This window comes from Mesoplodon mirus, assembly GCF_964341445.2.
Source record: "Mesoplodon mirus genome assembly, chromosome: 7".
NCBI lineage: Eukaryota > Metazoa > Chordata > Mammalia > Artiodactyla > Ziphiidae > Mesoplodon > Mesoplodon mirus.
The window spans coordinates 23840727-23859279 of NC_138983.1; the positions used below are offsets into that span (position 1 = coordinate 23840727).

The 18553-nt window shown below is 43.6% G+C and overlaps 1 protein-coding gene across 2 annotated transcripts in view; it reads right to left on the reverse strand.

The window, feature by feature from the left end:
* Positions 1-8720: 8720 nt before the first annotated feature.
* TRIM44 (tripartite motif containing 44) overlaps positions 8721-18553 on the reverse strand; it is a 119639-nt gene continuing 109806 nt past the window's right edge. For both annotated transcript variants that reach the window (XM_082626275.1, XM_082626277.1), the window contains one exon: positions 8721-18523. In XM_082626275.1, coding sequence (XP_082482401.1) covers positions 18431-18523 — 93 coding nt within the window. In that variant the 3' untranslated portion in view covers positions 8721-18430. The remainder of the gene's footprint in view (positions 18524-18553) is intronic.

Genomic DNA, 18553 nt, shown 5'->3' on the forward strand with positions numbered 1-18553 from the left:
GGAGAGAGACCAACAGTCACTTAAATAGCTTTAAGAAGTATAAGACCCCCACTGGCTGTAAAATACTACCTCCTTGGGAGATCCATTCCAAAGAAGAGTTTTTTCCTAGGTCCTGAAAATACACATAGATGCAGTCTTCTCATATCTGAGTAAAAGTTATTCATTTATTCATTTCACAAACATTTATTGAGTGTCTCCTGTGGGCCGGGCCCTGAGCTAGGTGCTGTGAGGATATAAAGAAAGATGAAATTGACTAGGATCTTTCCCTCATCAAGTCCCCATTCATTCAAGGGGATAAGACACAAAAATTAACATATTACTGGGTAGAAATAAAGAAATGGAGAGCATTCCAAGCAGGGAGAGTGGCCTGAGCAAAGATCTAGAGGAGGGAAAACAAGTACACTTGGAAAGCTAGTCAACAAGTCTGGCTCACAGAGCACAAGGGAAACAAATGAGAGAAAACGGCGGGAAGGAAGCACCCTCCTGATGTCAGACCTCATTCCTGAGGATATAGAGATGTGTATATAAGCCAGAGGTAGGTTCCAGGAAGACCTGATGATGGCCAACATCAAGAGTCTTAAATGTTGATATATCAAAACCCAAAGAATGACACAAACTTGGGGAACTGCCAAACTGGGGGGCACAGATGACAAGGTCAGAAGTTCAGCTGAGAGAGAGCTTGGCAAGGGCTGGAGGAGATGTAATGTATTTCAAGGGCAGAACAGGAATTTAACCTAGAGGTGGGCTTTGGAGGACGGAAAGAATTTCTTTGGTGGGAGAGGAGGGCCCAGGGCACCCTGAGCAAAGAAATTGCCCTCAAAGGGTGGGGAGGAAGGAAGGAGGGATGCCTGGGTCGGGTGAGGCCCTGGTCTGACAAGCATAGAAGGGCGCTGCTCTAACTTCTTCCCCTTGTGAACAAGTGGCAGATTGGGGTGAGGAAGTGTGGCCCCGGTTTTGGAGGCAGACAGGTCCAGGTTGGGTTCAACTCCAGCTCTGTCACTGACTCATTTTAGGGCACCTCTGTGTACCTCCCTTGGCCTTGTTTTCCTCATTTGCAGAAAGGCCTTAACCAGGCTTCCCTAGCGGGGTTGCTGTGAGGGTTAGAGCCTTATGTCAGTTAGAGCATTTTGGGCACAGGTCATGGCGAGTCTGTCCCAAGTTGCCTCGCCTTCTGCTTTGCCTCCCCAGGCTGGCTTCCTCCTCGGGAGCCTGGGTCACACCCAGGCACCTGTTGACCCAAAATTATTAAAACAGAAAATTATTTTACTAGCAAAATTTTGCAAAGAATTGCAATTCAGGACGTGCAGTCTATGGTGAACCACAGGCAGGCCCAGAGAACAAAGGAAGGGAGCCTGCTTTTATGGGGAAAAGCAGGGAATTAGGAGGGGCTGTTCTAAATGAAAGTTCATTGGAGAAAGGTAGAAGTTCTGGGTGGCAGTGGCTTCTCACTGACTGAGCCAGAGTGTTTCTCATTGGCTAGGTTGTTGCTGCGCAAGGAGAAATTCTTCCCTGGGGATAGTCCAGTAGCTGCACTTCCTGCTTGGGGGTGCAAGGTATTCTTCTTCCTGTGGGCCATGCAATTGACCTTGAGTAGCAGGACATGAGAGCTCCCCTTTCTGGCCTCCTGACTCCATTTTAAATGGACGTTCCTGTGTATTAATTTTCATACAAGACATTGTATGAAAGAAGAGAGATGCGGCCTTGGAGCCTTTGCGTGGCTTTCTCCTAGGGGTGAGGAAGTCTCCCAGAAGCCCCTGCACGTCATGTGCTCATTCTGAACCACTCACTGACAGAGGGGGCGGGACTTCCCTTAGACCAATCAGGTGCACCCCTGGAGCTGGGAGGCGGGGCATATTCCCAGCGCCGGGGCGGGGAGCAGGGCTGATGCAACATTCTGGTTAGATAGACCACCTGAAGCACCTGTTTCAGAAACGCTGCAAAACGCTCCGCACAGAGTAGGTTCTCAGGCTGCAGAGGTCACAGATAACTGGGCTCAAGGTGTCTGTCCTTAATTGTACGTGAGGTCATTAAACCTCTAAATAACAAGGGAGAAAGGGAAGTAAGATTCTGAGAGAGCCTGAGCAGCTCAGAGTGGTTGGCATTAAAATCATAATGATGTCTGTAAAGTTCCTTTAAATCCATATTTCATGACTTCAAAAAAACAAACATATCTCTCCTCTTCTCCAAGGTATAGCAACATTCCCTTTTCATTTAGCCCTGACAACCACCTGGTGTCTTGTGGGGACATTCTGGAGTCCTTCCTGGTACCTCTTTGTGCCATCTGGAGGCTTTTGTATTGGGCCCACAGTGACTGTGGACCCGGTGTGGGCCAAGCTACCTGGCTACAAATCTCAGCTCTGGCACTTCATAGCCTGTCTGTACTTTTTTCCTCATCTGGAAAAAAAAAAAAAATAGTACCTAGCTCTTTGGGTTGTTTTGATGATTAACAAACAGTTTGGTCTTCTCTGACGAAAGTAGCCTGTTGAAGATAGGGAGAATCTGTGAATCCTTGGAGACTGGATCCTTGCCACTTCCTGACATCTCAGCAAAGAGCAGAACATAGGATAGGGACATGTGAAGGGAAGGAATGTGCAACTTCATGAAAAGCATGCATTCCATAATTTAAGGAAATTATAGTATTATTACTTTCCACCATGGCAACAAGTTATAAATAGATGCTAATAAGTAAAATTAGGTTAATTGCTGAAAAAAGTACAATTCGTAATAGGGTTGCATTATAAAAACGTTTGCACATGTGAAAGTTCTGTAATATACATGGACTTTCATGGCTGCCTCGGCATGGAAAATTGTCGGCTCTGCCACTACTAGCTGTGTGATTCCAGGCAACTCTCTTTACCTTTCTGAGCCTCAGTTTCATTGGCTATAAAATGAGACTAATAACTTCCTTCTTGTAATAAAGGACCAGCTGAGGTAATGTGTGAAAGGGCTTTGAAAACTGGAAAGCACAATAGTTTCCTTAGATTTTGTGACGAATTTTCATCCACAACAAAAATATATTCAAGGAAAATGTCAAGACTCATTGTTTGAGATACCAACCTTAAAAAACAATCCAGAAATACTAAACGTATGCTTTTCTTTACAATAGCGTCTATAAGACTTTTGCTTTTTTAGACACCGTCTTTTTTGTTAACATCACCTTAGGATCTCATGGCATCTTTCTTAGGGACTGAACCGCAATTGGTGAGCTGTTTCAGACAGAAATCTGGAGGGTCCAAGCTCCTGGATTAAGGTAGCTCCCTTATAGAATGTATTTTCTGGGTAAACATGAAAATTGGATTCAGCCAAGCACGTCATTGTAGATAAGGAAAACCGGTGCCATGTGGGCTGAACTGTTTATAGTCTTAACTACAGAAATGGATGAACTATTTATACCTATGAGTTCTGCTGTCTCAAACCATGGCAGTCCGCTCCTCACTTCAAGCTCACATAGCCATCGCTATGAAGTCAGTCACGGTGGGTGAAAAGCAACTAATGTCAGACCCCTGCTGGCCTAGTCTGGCACTGCATGGGGAAACACAACCTCCTGTTCACATTAAGGGGGAAATTAGCTACAGGGGCAAGAGACCTGAGATGCCAAGAATTCAGTCTTGCCTCGCTTTCTTTGTAGGTGTCAATATTCATCAAAAAGTGTGTCAAAATGGGAGCTTAAGATCAGACTTGACTTACAATGGCTCTTAAGAGGCAGCCAGGGATCATCATCTCCCTTCAGGGCAGTTTGGAGCTTGAATCTGCCCGTCCTGCCAGCTTGCTCTTCATTGCTAACAGCATGTAGGGTAGCACTTGTTTTTCAACAGGCTTTCAAACTCACTGCTCGTTGCATAGTTTAACCTCTAGAGGGGGCAGAGGTTTTCTCTCCAGCTTTTTCATTCTGCCTCATTTGCAAGGAGGAAGAACTCTGAAGGGTCACGGTCAAAATGGAGTGCTCAAGGATGTATATAATGGGGTCACTGTAATAGGAGGTAGAGTTTGCAGGTATAAGGACTGCCCAGAGTTACAACGTGTTTCCTTCTTGTGGTCTGTGCTCTCTCCTCTTCTGTCATTAAACTGAAATAAAATGAGGCCTGCCCCTGCAAGGAAAGTGGGGTCTAGGGAAAGCAAGCACAGAGCAGTCCAGGGATAGAGAGAAAAAACCCAAACAAAACAAGAACCTCAGATGAAGAGTGACAGCTCTTGTTTTGAGGAAGAGGATCTTGATTAGTGCTCCTGGCTGGGAGAAATCAGACACAGCAGGAATGAGGATTTCGTTTTGGAGGAGCAGAGGTTGGAAAGTGGCAAAGTGGCTGAGGTGCCTGGCTCAACTCCCAAGCTAGTGTTTTTGCTACAGGGAACAGGTGAATCCCAGGGGGCAGACCAGGGGGTTGGGATTGGGGGGCAGTAAGAGATGGGGAAAGTCATTCCACTTTTTCTATTTTAACATGGCCTAGGAGATGAATTTTTCTTCCTCTCATGGTAGAAAGCTCTGAGGAGGGCTTCCAATGGCCAGAAGTGAGGTCCTTAACTCATTTGCTCTGCCCTAGTGGCCCCATGACTTAAAGGTCATAGGAAGAAGATGGGATTGCACCAGGAACCAGGGCATCTTTCAGCCAAGCCTCTTGCTTCCTTCCTCTTCAGGGCTTGTGCCTCTTCAGTTTGTCTTGAGTGATGCAAATCCACTCTTCCCAGTAAAACGAAATCATCATCTCATTAGATCCCAGAGAATATTCTGTGATTGCAGGAAGGAAAGCTGTAATTGCCAATCTAAACATGGAGGCCTTGGTGATTTTCAAAAGCATTGCTGGCTGCGCTGAACAGGCAGTGCAAAACCCACCCTCGATTTTCTGTACAGTAGTCCTCTACATGGAAGAACTCTAAGATACTTAGCTAGTCTCCTGTTGATGGATACTTAGGTCATTACCACATTTTTGTCATTAAATACAATGCTATATGGACATTCTTATGCAGAAATCTTTGTACATGTGTCATATTTCTTTCAGTTAGACTTCTAGACATGAGATTGGATAAAACCACATTTCCTTTAAAAGTCTTTTTTATACTTCATCAATCAATTTATAATAATGCTAATATTAATCACAGCTATCTTATTTCTTGAGGGGTTACTATATGGCAGGTATTATATTAAGCACTTTTCATACATTATCTTATTGGTCATCTCATCAATCCAGAATGGTAGGTTCTATTATTATCCTCATTTTAGAGATGAGGAAATAGAGACACAGGGCATGTAAGTTACTTGCTTAAAGTGACGTAATAAATGCCAAACCTAGGCATTCTGACCCATTATTTTACTCAAAAGAGAACCTACCTCTATTTTAGAAAGAGAGCACTTGGTAAAATGTGAGGTAAACTTGGCAACCACTGCTGGGAAAGGAATCCAGTTGGAAGCATATTATTGGAAGTGTCACCATATTGAGTCTTCATTAGCAAATCTTTGAGTTTGGTGTTGGTACAAGGACCTTAAGCTCAAGGTCACAAGAGGATTTCTTTCCAGCTGTGCCTATGAAACCTTCTTTTTTTTTTTTTTTTTTTGGCGATATGTGGGCCTCTCACTGTTGTGGCCTCTCCCGTTGCGGAGCACAGGCTCCGGACGCGCAGGCTCAGCGGCCATGGCTCACAGGCCCAGCCGCTCTGCAGCATGTGGGATCTTCCCGGACCGGGGCATGAACCCGTGTCCCCTGCATCAGCAGGCGGACTCTCAACCACTGCGCCACCAGGGAAGCCCGAAACCTCATTTTTAAATGCATAATTCAATTGACCTAGTAGTTGTTCCATTTAATCTCTGCCAAACAATTGGTTGAAGTGATTTTCTTTTTCCCTCCATTACCTGGCTGTCTTGGTGTTCTGTTGTGTAAGGCTAAGAGTACCTGAAATGGGATGGTGGGTAAATCCAGTTCAAGGCCATAGGTTTTGTGCATTCTTAGAAACGGAATCTCTCCATAGGTGTGCAACATCGTGATGACAACTGGGGACCATTCAGGCAATAGCTGTTGTCCAGGCATGTTTGTGTCCATGAGCTCCTCTGGACGATGTCTTTGTCCCTGGGAGAGAAAGGGTCAGAGGGAACTACGGAAAGGGGTGAGAAGAAGGAGGCAGAGGAAAGACAGCTGCTCCAGCAAGTGGGGATATTTATTCCTTACAATTGCTCAACGCTCTTGCTGCATTCCAGTGGATATAATAATCTCCTAAGAAAATACTGCCCTGTGTCTCTTCCTTACTTGGAAGGCCCTGAACTCAGTAGGAGAGAGCCTGTGACCACATGAGAGTGTCACACACACTTTCTATATAAGGAACAGGGTCATCACTAAATCACCAGCCTGACAATGTACACACACACACATGCACACATGACATATGACCAGTCTGTTCAGGGTGAGGGCTGGTGTAAAAACTTCACTAAAATTGCAATGAGGTTGAAAATTGTACTTTTAAGAAGTCATTTCAGGGAGATAATTGTGTGGAGTTGGAAGAAATACTCTGAAAGTCATTTGTTAGTGGGTGGGGTGAGACCACAAAAGAGTACGTTGGAATAACAACAGAGGATCCCTAAATGGTCTTTTCTAAAAAGGGGGTCAAGGCTTTTGACTCTATGAGTGTGGAATGCAGGTAGGGATAGCCTCGACTGCTTGCCCACCACACTCACAGAAAGGTGCCTACCACCCTTTCCTCTAAATAAATGTTGACCTAATGTTTAAAGAATAGCAGTTTGGAGGGGTGCCAAGCCGGTATTCCTCCTGATGTGCTCACATCTCCTTCTGGTGTTGCCACACGTGTGCTTGTGTATGCGCGTGCGTGCGCACACACACACCCAAACACACATTCACTGGCATCTCCCACCCCTGTGCTGCTGCCTGCCATGCTGATGCCCCCACGAGTGCACCTGAAGGTTCAAGGCTAAAGTGCCAAGGAAGGCATTTGAGAATGGTCCACAGTCAACTCCTTTAGAGGCCAGACACAAATGCCATGACCCTTTTTAATAACCTTACACCTTAATTACCTAGTCCAGAAAATGGATGTAACCATTAAGCTGGAATAAAAGGTCTGGCCAAAGCACAAGGCTTACTGAGCACCTTCACCCTGGTGCCTGGTGTACTGCTATGGTAGAGGTCTCAATCAAGCAGCCAGTGCTGCCTTTACTCATCACAAAAGTAACCCCAGAATGCAGCCTGGAAAAGAGAACTGGGGTGTGGGAGAGGGAGAGACCAGAGAGAGAGAGAAAACTATGTGTGTGTGTGTATATATATATATATATATATATACACACACACACAGAAGGATAGAGAAGGGGAAAGCGAGAGAGAACCATAGCTTGGTTCCAGATGTTGCCACTCTGAGAAGGAAGTTTGCACTGTGCCGAACGCTAATGTCTGCGCAGGCCTGAGACTAAGAACTCCAGCCTATACAATGCTTCCCTTTAGTATCAAAGAGGGAATCTTGGGGTGTTTCCTAGAATGTTCTAATGTGGGCTCTTGGGCCAATAAACAGACTTTCTCTTCTGGGAGACAGTGGCCAAATCTGGGCAAGAACTCAGGTTTCCCAACAGCTGTATGACCTTAGGCAAATCATTTAATCTCTTTGGGCCTCAGTTTTTTCACCAGTTAAATGAGGTCAGTTGGACTCATCCCTAAATCAGTGTTTCCTAAAATTGTTAGACGGAACACCAGAAAACTGTACCCTACCCCTTCCTGAAATTCCACAGTGCAACTGGACACATTAAGAGGTCTGAGAAGGCCCACAGAAAAGAAACCTGCTCAGCTTTGTTTAGCCCACTGTTCCCTGTTTACTCGACTATGGTACCTTTGGTCATGGCTTATGCACATCTGGTGTCAGTCTGCTTGGCCTGCTATAACAAAATACTATCAACTGGATGGCTCTTCAACAAGAATTCATTTCTCATAGTTCTGCATGCTGGAAGTCTGAAGCCTGGTCAGGTTCTGGTAACAGCCCTCTTGTGGGCTGCAGACTGCTGACTTCTCCTTGTGTCCTCACATGAGAGCTCCACCCCCATGACCTAATTACTCCATAAAGGCCCCACCTCCTAACACCATCACATCGGGGGTTAGGATTTCAACACAGGAATTTGGGGATAATTGGAATATTCAGCCCAAAGCATCTGGGGAAATGTCACTCTCCATAGAGTCTACATGAGTCTAGCTCTCCTGGCCAGCCCCAGTTCACGTGTCCCCCCCTGGCCCCCCAAACCCCACTGCTGCTTGCACGTGTGCACGTACATGTGCACACATACGTGCACACACACAGAGGAAGAGAAGCTGGGATTCTTAGAGGAAGCATCTTGCCGTTCTCACTGTCACTTCTTGCTTTGCTAAAATCTTATTACAATGTTAGATCTGGAAGAGGCAGAGAGATCCTCCAATCTAGTGGATTCTAGTCCTCATTTTATGAGTATTTAGAGAGGGAAGTTGACCTGCCAAATGCTGCATAGCTTATTGGTGGCAGAGGAGGAATGGCAGTTAGGTTTCCTAACTCTCTTCCCTCTTCTGGGAAGAGTAGGTAAGTGACCTACTCTTCTACCCTAAGTGACTCAAAGACCTTTTGAGTGCTATGGTCACTTATGTTGGGGCAGATGTAGCTAAAGGTGTTTCCCAGTTTTCTGCGTCAAGATGTAATTAATACCTGGAGTAACTCTGCACACGAATGCTATCAAGATATCAGTCAGCAAGTCCACAACATTTTTGAACATCTATTTTGCGTCAGGCAATTTCATTGACATTGCTAATACAGCAGTGAACAAACAATACAAGCTTCAAAGAAGTACAGACAGTAACCATATGAACAAATAAATACATATAATTTGAGATCCTTCTAATTGACATGAAAGTGTAATTGGGTGGGTGTGGTAGAGAGGGCTAAGAAGTAGCCTTGGGGAGGAGTGAGAGGCTGCGCAGACAAGCCAGTGTGGGACAACATGAGGGCAGGCTCCACCTACAGCCCCAAGAGGACTCCATCTTGATGAGCGATGGTCATCACAATACATAGTGGTCGTAAGCTACCACTTACTAAGTTCCTCCTATGTGTCGGGCACTGTACTAAGCCCCACAGATCCAGCTGCTTCTTTAATTCCTCGGAGTTAGTTAAGGACAGAGCCAGTACTAGAACCAAGTCTGTCTGCTTCTAAAACCCAGTATTTATTAGGAGAAAGCTCATTCTATTTTCCAAGGACAGAAGACCACACATTGTTCTTTTTCCTGGAGATGCAACACTGGGGTTAAGTGGTTCTTAACGTGAACAGTTCCTCCCTAACAACTTAGGCTACATTTTACTTTTCACTTCATTCCAGCACTCTTAGTTCCACCCTCCAGAGACCCTCCCCAACACCACACACAAAATCAGTTACATCCTATTATCTGAGGCCAGTTATGTTGATACCTCGGAAGGGAGAAAAGTATGTTTTTAGGAGTGGAGATTTTGTTTTTTCCATTCTGTTCCCTCCCAGGAGGGAATCTCAGTATTTTTTCTGAAATCAGACATTGTGTGTGGGTTTAGAACTGAGTGGCTAAGGGGATGGATATGTACCACACCTTATTTATTTTCTCTTCTGTGCAAGGAAGGGTCTCAGCTGTTTTTCCTCCCAAATTGAATTCTCTTACTCTTGAAGAATGACCCAAGCAAAGACATTTCCCAAACATCTGAAATCTGAGAATTGTGCCTGGAATCCATGAGGCTCATGGTTTCCAGATGGAGAGACCGGAAGAAGAGGAGGTGGAGGAACAGAGGAAGGAGGGCGGAGGATAAAAGGCAAGGGGAAGCCTGAACTCTGGATCACTCTGCCTGTGAACCAGGCCAGGCTTCTCATTTGTTCTGCAAGTCTGCCATCTGAGAACGTGCCAGGCCCAAAGAAACGCAGCAGCTGTGCACATCCTCGTGAGACTGTTCCAGTGATTACTAGGAAGTTAGTCATCGTGAAATTGTCCCTTCTGAGGGTGGTGACTAACCTCGGTAGCACGATACAAAAGAAAGCCCATGGCTTGGCTATGAAGAGGGGCATAAACACTCCAGACGGATTTTCTCACCATCTCGGAAATGACAAAACACAGACACTTCTAGAAATCTTGGCTTCTTTACACCACTTAACCAGATGCAACAGTGGACCCCCAGGTGACCTAATTCTTCCTCCACATGTCTTGTCCTCATGCCAGAGGTGGGGAAAGAGGTTTAAAAGGCAACCTAGTTCTGAGTAAATTAACAGGCAAGTATCGTTTGGCCATAAGTTGGCTAGGTGTGGTCTCAGAAGGAATGCTCTTTTTTGATCAGACAGGCCAGTATCTTCTAGGGAAAAAAGGAGTTTGGGGAAAAGAGATCAGAACCCCTGTTAGCAGATAGAAATTGGTTTTTTAAGTGCTGAGAAAATACCCATTTTTATTGTCATCAGTGGTTTCTTTACCATCATGGCCACCCATAATCACCCCACCGACAGAGTCAACACCACCACCGCCACCAAGCCAAAGAGCAATCTTACTTGTCTATCATGGTTCTTCCCACTTGGAATAGGCTGAATCTGATATTAGGATATAGCCATCCAACTGGGTCAAAAGGTCCTAGAAGCCTGAATGTGTGGAGAGAAACCAAATACAGAAAGTTATTTCCAATTAACACCTGCAATCTCCAGATGTCCTAATAAAATGGTGAGGCAGCAAGTGGCGACCTTCAAGCCAGAGAACTACACTTGGACTCAATGTTTTCAAGAGCCAAGCCAAGTATTCAAGCTCCTCATAACCTGATCTTCTGGCCTGGGACATGTAAATGTTTAACTACATTCTGGCTTGGGGGAGAAAGCAAGCAGAGGTGAACGTATTCTGTAATGGCATGACTTCAACAGACCATTCATCTCACCCTGAGCTATGAAGGGATACTGCCTGCCTCCTCAGGCTAAGCAGTGCCCAGAATTTATGAACTTCTTCACAGTATGGTGTGAATCTGGGGCCTGAGCCAGGCATTATCATCAGGAAAAGGTGGACAATTTCCCTCTCCCTCCCCACTCCTTTTTCTATTGCTGATTGTACTGTTCAGACATGAACTATGATTTAACGCCTTCTGCTGCTAAGGGTGTTACAAAATATTGGTTGCAATGTAGTCATAAAAAGTGTTTAAGTAAAAGAAAGAGAAAGACAGAAAGAAAAAAAGAAAGTAGAAAAAAGAGAAAATTATAGCAAATGTCAAAACTCATCATTACCACAAGCAGATGGATAGGCAGAGAAAAATCTTTGCCTGTATACCAAATGGAATGCAGCTGATTAACTTACATCATTTCTATATACAATCAACAGTGTTGAAAGCAGTGCATCTTGGGATAAAGGATAGTTCCAGTCACATATTTCTCAATTTCTTTATCTCAGGGTCATCGGATCAGGGCCAGATTGCCACAAAGGGCTCAATGACCCATGGGAAGTGAATCATGTTTTCATTCCAGGGCTTAATATATGCATTACATCACTATTAGAAGCAAGTGACTCTGTGGTTGATGGCTCCAATGTGGATTAAGGTCAAAAGTGGCCCTGGAGACCAAATTCCCTAGTGAGGGTTTGCCACACAGCTCCATGTGTCCTTTGCTTCTGAATTCTTCCTTCTCCTAGCAACAACTACTAAATACCAGCTTCCCAGGCTGCTATTGTGTCTACATAAGATTGATTTTTCTTTCAGCTAAGAACTGGAGAAATACAAGTAAGAACCTGGTATTACAGGTTAAATTGTGTTATACCCAACTTGTGGTGAGGGTCCAGTTTCTTTTTATTATACCCCAATTTGGCTCTCATGACTATTGCTTGAAATAAATGGACAGTTGACAGGGGCTGAGAGACAACAGGGATGCTTTAGTGATTTTTATAGTAGCAGGACTTGTTGTAACAGGATTTGACCTGTATTCTGGTTATTAGTTTTATTCATCAATTGGAAACTTGGCACTTCATTGTTCATGCCATTATGTGCAAAGCACTGTGTAGCATGAACGTCACTTACAAAGCTATGAAAAAACTCTCTAAACACAAGAGGCTCCTGGAACAATAAAACCTCAGGTGGGGGATGTTTTGTTTTAACTAAATATTCTGGATAGTCCAAGGTTTATTCCTTGAACCCCTAAAAGGGGAATTTGTTTCATTTTTCTTTACCTTTGTGATAGAAATATTTCTAAAATGTTTGATATGCAAATTCTTGCTTTCTTCTGAGCATAACTTAGTTTCTTTAGGTGTGATGCTCAGGGTCATCACTTTGAGTATAATTACACAGTCCTATGACATAAGGTGTTTAGAAACTGAGATGTGTAAAGAGCTATTTGGGGCACTAAATGCCCCCCTAAAACAGTGCTTTTTGAGCACAGTCTACTTAAACTTTTTCTGTCTTCTCTATTGCTGTCAACTCCTTCTCCTTCTTGAGTTAAGTTTCCTCTAGAAATCTGTTTCCCGCCCTTAAATTTAATCTGCTGTAGGCTTGGAAACCAGGCAGCAAACATTTAGAACTATGTGTGAAACAGGAATAAATAGGTTCTCAGTAGGTGCTTTATGGGTAGACAGATGGCCTTTCTCTTATGTGTTTGCTTCATACTATTTATTTCAACTGGTCAGAAGTCTTGTTCACTCACTTCTTAGTTCTCGGTCATTTTTGAATGGGTCCAGCAGAGGTTTCAGATTTTTCCAGTTCTGTCTCAATTACTCACTGTCAAACCACTTGTGCAGATTTCATGTTTAAGAAATAGGGAGAGGTGAAGCTGACTGAGCCATAGGTAGATGAGTTGTGAGTGACTCCCTAGAATGGTATGAAGGTTGTGGGCCATTTTTGTAAGGCAAATGGTATGCTATGGCCATGAGGGTTCAACTCAGTAAATGAACTGTAAAACAGACAAGCTCACTCTGCAGTCCCTTTCCAAGAATATGAAGCTGGCCTACTGTCAAGCTGTTGGAGACGCCTTCAAGATGTTTAATTAAATTACAGACTCAGTGCCAGAGTTGGCTGACTTTTGGGATTCTAAGACTATGGCAAAAGAAGCCATGGCTTTGCCTCTCCTGGTGATTTCATTATTTATGGCCTTGGAATAAAGGAGATAAAGCAAGTCTAATAGCTTCCTCCTTCCAAAAGTGCAGTTTCAGGTCAGAAGAGAATTTCACTGCTCACCTTAACCCTCCTTCCCTCACTGTACACTGTACTTTGCAAACTGTACAAAACAAGGCCTAAAAAAAGACAAACTCCATGGAGACAACTTTGTTAAAAAATTTTTTTACAGCAGGGTTCATAAACTGCAGCTCCTCCAGACACTTGCTGGTGGGTTTTAAGGATGGATTTTAAAAACTGAATTGTAATGCCTTTAGGTAGGAATTGTACTTTCTAATTCATACAGTATCTACTATCTTGAGTTTTCACATTTTGCCTCTTGATTTCAATGCATCCTCTGCTCCTGATATTACAAACTGGACTAGAATTGCTTCATTTAGAACTTAATTCTATCTCTTCATCAGTTATATCAAATGTGTACTTCTAAGGTTCCCCAAAGATGATTTTGCTGGCCTGACTGTAATTTGCTCTATGAAGGTTTTATTTCTAGCAAATATGGTAAAAATTAAAGTTTGACCACCCCTCTGGCTGATCCAAGTTGTAAAGCTTTAACGTTATTTGAAAACATCATTCAGGACCAAGCATTCTTTATTTTATAATCTACTTTGCTCAGAAAATTTAACCTAGGCATGGATCATTTCACTTTGAGGAGAAAACATTTCTTTAAATAACTTTAAGTTATGACTTTAAGTCTGTCCTTTTGCCACTCCCAGAGATCTCCTAAGCTATGCTAGAGGAGTCAGGGGCAAATGAGTGTCCCACCTCTCATAACCAAAACGCCATCATCTCCAGCATTATCGCGGTTAACAATGCAGATCACCATGAATATTTACACCTAGCAGGGTCCTTTGTGCACAACTCTGAGAGACAAATGGTATTTCCAGTAATAGTTTATTGATTTCCAAATGCACAGGGGCACTGAGTCCAAACATCCTGGAAGAGCAGTAAATCTCTCTTACAAAATAATTTACAGTATGAAAATGATATACTGAAACATTAACTCAAATGTGTAATTCCCATGAAAGACTGAGTGTTCCCTTGTTTAATGTAAAGCGTGAAAGAGGAAGATGACTGAGGAGGGAATGTGACTGTGCACAGGAAAACAGGCAGAGGACAATGGGTTCGTTGGTTCTCCCCATCCACGCAGTGTGGCCTGTCACTGTAGAAAGATTGGTCAGGTTTAAGTCCCATTAAGTATAAATCTACTGTCCCCTCAAGGTCATATCAAGCCCAGCATGGGCTCTGCGGCACTTTTTGTACCAGTATACCCACTAGTGTCTTAATTTATTTTTATTTTCCTGCCCTGGTGCTTGTTCTGCTGTTTCTCGTGTGTTCTTGGCTCCAAATGCTACTGTTTTACTAGGCAGTCCCCATGGGCCTTACAGCTCTTGGAACGGGCTGTGGTGGGGCTTCAGAAACACTGTTGGGTAAGGCAATATTAATGAGATCTGAAGTCTCCCATGCAGGCCTTCTTTTCTCTCAGGGCTGGGCTGCGTCCATTCATAACGAGATAGATTTGTTTTTTAAACAGAAAATTCCAGTTGTGCTAGGCACACCGTAAACATGCAACTAATTTTCTTATCGAAAAGCATGTGTTGAACAGCTGCTGAGTGTGGCATTTCAGGTATTGGCAAGAGAATATTTTCTAGGTGGAGGAGAGGACTTCCTAAGCCCTGCCACTCCTATCAGTCGTGAATTCTGCAGCCGTGCCCTCAGGCCTGACTACAGTGGTCAGACTCTCAGGTCACCAAAAAGTCTGGGTGTCCAAATTTCCCATATCATTAGACACCTTGGAGTAGGGCTGGAGTGCGATTTCCCTCAGGGCTGTCACCTTGGCTCAATGCTTTAGGAGCTGACAACTTTTGCCAAGGAGTTGCTCTTCTTGTTAGCATCTTGTAAGCAAGCAACTAAGCCCCATTATCTGGTGACACTTGTAATCAGGGCTGGCAGAAACCTCTGCAGTGGTATGCGAGATAATGAGGCTGCGGCTGCTCTGAATTTCTCTTAGTTGTTAAACTGTGTGTGTGTGTGTGTGTGTACATATACACATCAGGTGTTAGCAGGAAAGTCTGTGCTCACGGGACTTTTAATTACCACATCCTCACAGACTGGCTAGGTTTACTAAAATATGAAGATTTCCTTTTCTGCAGCAGTGTAGCAGCTGACATTTTCAAATAAAGTTAGAGGGCAGAACACGCCTCACTTTTACAATTTCTGAGAAGTTCCATACTCCTGAAGGCCTAAGAACACTGTATTTATGGGGGATGGCACCAAAAAGGAAAGGTGTCCTCCAACTCCTGGGGGCAGGCTCAAGTTAGCAATGTGTGCTTAATGTATCTGCTAAAGTAGAAGAATAAGGCTACCCTGCTGCCATTTCTGAGCCTCAACTATAGCCATAAAATGTAATTTTGAAAAAGACTCCATAGTGGAATGGTCAGACTGCAGCAGGGGGTTGGAAACTGCAGCCTTTTTCTCTCTCTCTGTTTTAGGCATACACAGAGTTAGGAAGAGCCGGGTACAAAACCTGGCTCCAATACTTCCTAGCTGTGTAACTCAAGGCAAGTGACTCTTGCCCTCCAAATCTGTATTATCATCTGAGAAATGGGTCCTCACAGGTGGTCCTCAATATTTTAAGTCATTTCCCTTTCTAGGCTGTCAGAGCAGAGACTCCAAGCAATTCTTGGAATTGCCCTGGATTTAATGACAATCAAATCAAAGGACAAACCCCCTCAGCCTCCAGATACCCAACCTTTGGAAGGGATCCAGGGATTGCTGTGAGGACCCAATTCATTCTGAAGACATTCATTACCTGCCTCCCTTGATGACTTCTCCCTAGGGATTTCTGCAAACTCTGCAGCCAGTTAGGACACAGTTGTGAGCAACTCTTACTGACCTGGTAGGAGGGAAGTCTCATCATGCTGGGGCTTAAGGCTGAGAAGCATGCTACAGCTTTGGGGAAGCTGGTGCCACTGCAGGAAGCATCTTAGTTCTTACACTGATAAATGCTGCCGGCAGGAACTCAGGAGCCTGGGCAGAAGCTGCTGAGCTGTGTTTAATGCTTCCCTGGTTAAAGTTTTATCAGGTGCTGAAAACAGCAGGAGCCCATAAAGCAAATCTGAAATCCTTTCTAAGTAAAAGCAAAAGTGCTTTCCTTGAGGATTACAGAGTATGATAATTTATTGAGACAGGCTGGCACGTATGTTTGTATTTCCATTCATATCCATTGCATAAATGCCTGGGTTTCCCAAATACTGATTTAAAGTAATAACATATGATCAGGTACGAGGAGCCAGTGATCTGTCCATTGCTAAAATAAGGCTACTACTTGGAGATTAAATAATACTTACTGGGGAAAGACAACACAAGCTTCCAAATCCTAAAATCTTCTTAATATTCTGATTTTTAAACTCTTTTAAGAATGGCCACTGGTCCTCCTTTAGGAGTAGTTTCTTTGGATGTGGTTGGGGGTTGTAATCAGTGGTATGCCAAAATCTCCAGTCTTTGTGGGCAGAAAGGTAAAGCACCAAAAATGTCTTAGTCATTTGTTGGCCACCAGTTAGAGAGAAAAATACTTTGTTATTTTTTTTTAAACAGCCCAAACTACTCTCAGCCCCAATGTCCCAACAACATATTTAGTGAGCAAGGGTAATCCTAACCCAGAAGCATATACACCTGGTAGCTTCCTGGCCTCAAAGAAACAATCATTTCATAGCATGCACAGGAATGAACAGTGATATAGACAGGATTCCTATAGTAAGTTAGCATTGTTTCTCCCTCAAAACCATCCTGCACACACATATCAGTTGGCCCTAAAGATCTGTGATAGGTATACAGGCAGGCAGGCATGCAGGCAGGCAGGCAGGCAGGAAAAGAGGAATTTCCCTCAGTGCAGGCTCCTTTGGTTCTGCCTCAGAGGCACTAGAAGTCTAGGTCCTGAGTCAACAGAAACCCTAAGGCTGCTTGGATGTAGTTCCAATTGTACTTCTCAGAAGCAAACACCAAAATACCACTAGAGGCAGAGAAGAAGGAACACACACCCCACTCGCAAATAAAAATTCTCTGTGAAGTCTCCTATCTTTACTGTTTATGTATACATTCTATTTCATAATATAACTGTGTTTGTTTTATCTAAAAATAATGTCATTCCCTGACTCCAAACCATTTGTTAAGTAAAACTCCTGTTTCAGAAGACGCATGTTTTTTAGTTTGCAGTTTTGTATTCCGTAGTACATCATTGCTTATTTAGGAGTAAAAAACTTGGTTGTAAGGAAATGTGCTTTGGGAGTGGGGAAAGACCAGAGTCCAACCACGGTGAGTCTCTGCTCACATTACTTAACAGGAGAGAGCCAGTGTGTGGGAGATGACCTGGAGGTGGGGACAGCCAGGGGAAGAGGTGTCCCCGCTGGAGTAAAAGGAAGGTACATCTGCCAGGAGATGGAGCTCAATTCAACACACCACAGAGGGCCACGAATTCTCCCCACACTGCATTTAAGCCAGATTAGGCTAAACTGGGGGAGGGGGAGCAACACCTACACTGAAAATTCCCATTTGTAATACACATTCCAGACTTTCATGCTGTGACAAGACCCATAAAACCTCAGAGTCCACTCAAATAATTCAGGTTCCATCAGATCCTTTAGTGACTATTTTGGAAACTTAGGCAATGTGAGTTCAGAAATACTGATTTTGATTTCAACTTTTAATCAGATCTCTTTGGTCCTTTTTTTTTTGAAAAAAAAAAGTCATTTCCTTTCTATCTCTTCAATCTTTTTTTTTTTTTCATTTCCACAGCACTGAATTATGAATCTGAAATCCTGGATAACCTCATGTACTAAAAATATCTCTCTATATTTCTAACTTTTAACTCTTTATCTGTTTTCAAGCCATCCGTATTATTTCATGAAACCACATTTTCACAGATGTATTAAATGGACTTTTAGAGACTAACTATGTGGGTTGATTGGGCCCTACTTTCCCCTCATTTATTCCATGCTTCAATACGAATAAAGTGTGGTTTTATTAGCAGGTAGGGAAACAAATTCTGACTGCCCTTCAAGATTATTCCAGATCCTTCTTAATGAAGTGATACTGTTTGGGTATACAATATGACAGGGGCTGGCTTTCCTGAGTAAGTTCAAAGCAGCCATCGAGGGATTTACCTGAAGGACCCTTTAATTGCTCCTGGTTGATCAAAGGGGCGTTTTCTTTGACCTATCACGACAAGAGAATGAGAAGCACAGTCAGTAAGAGTAAAACTGGTCATTCCTTGGAGAGCTATGTGCCTGCTGTGGATCTGGGGAGGCATCAGGTGGAAGCACGTTTGTTGCTGGGCAGCTTTCACAGGAATCAGAAGCCGTTACATACACGCTGTCACATACACACAAGGGGAAGGGATGATTTTCCACTGGGGATGGCAGGCCTTCATGTGTCTTCTTCTTCGCTGGCACCACTACAAAGGAAAGGAGAACCAAGTGAGTTA